The sequence below is a fragment of the Eimeria mitis genome, genomic scaffold (genome assembly GCF_000499745.2).
Source record: "Eimeria mitis Houghton genomic scaffold, Emh_scaff4551, whole genome shotgun sequence".
NCBI lineage: Eukaryota > Apicomplexa > Conoidasida > Eucoccidiorida > Eimeriidae > Eimeria > Eimeria mitis.
In genome coordinates this window covers 2,725-3,193 of record NW_013572864.1, presented here as the reverse complement: position 1 = coordinate 3,193, position 469 = coordinate 2,725, and the positions used below count along the sequence as shown (strand labels likewise).

Below are 469 nucleotides of genomic sequence, written 5' to 3'. Positions count from 1 at the left end.
CTGCTGCTGCTGCTGTTGCTGCTGCTGCTGCTGCTGCTGCTGCTGCTGCTGCTGCTGCTGCTGCTGCTGAGTGGTGTGAGAGTACAGCGCAGGTACAGTGTCTGGCAGCCACTGCAGCAGCTGCTGCTGCTGTTCTGCTGCACCTGCTGCTGCACCTGCTGCTGCTGCTGCTGCTGCTGGTGCTGCTGCTGCTGCTGCTGCTGCTGCTGGTAGGGTTGGGGGCGAGAGGGGCACAGGGAGAGAGAGGGGGTGCTGAAAGGGCAGCCCCTGCTTCACGGCCTTCGCCAGAGCTGCTGCTGCTGCTGCTTCTGGTGTTGCTGCTGCTGCTGCTGCTGCTGCTGCTTGCTGCTGCTGCCGCGGTGGCGGCAGGTGTATGTACACGTTAGCAGCAACAGCAGCAAACCCCAGAGCAGCAGCACGAGAGGCGAGGGCCCTGAATTGCTGGGGCCCCTCCCACTCAACCTTCAGG

The 469-nt window shown here is 64.2% G+C and overlaps 1 protein-coding gene across 1 annotated transcript in view; it reads right to left on the bottom strand.

Annotated features, from left to right (window-relative positions):
* Window positions 1–469, bottom strand: part of EMH_0076000 (uncharacterized protein) — a gene marked incomplete at both ends in the record, with an annotated part of 3,764 nt that overhangs the window by 1,619 nt on the left and 1,676 nt on the right. The window contains one exon of the mRNA XM_013499678.1: window positions 3–462. Coding sequence (XP_013355132.1) covers window positions 3–462 — 460 coding nt within the window. The remainder of the gene's footprint in view (window positions 1–2; window positions 463–469) is intronic.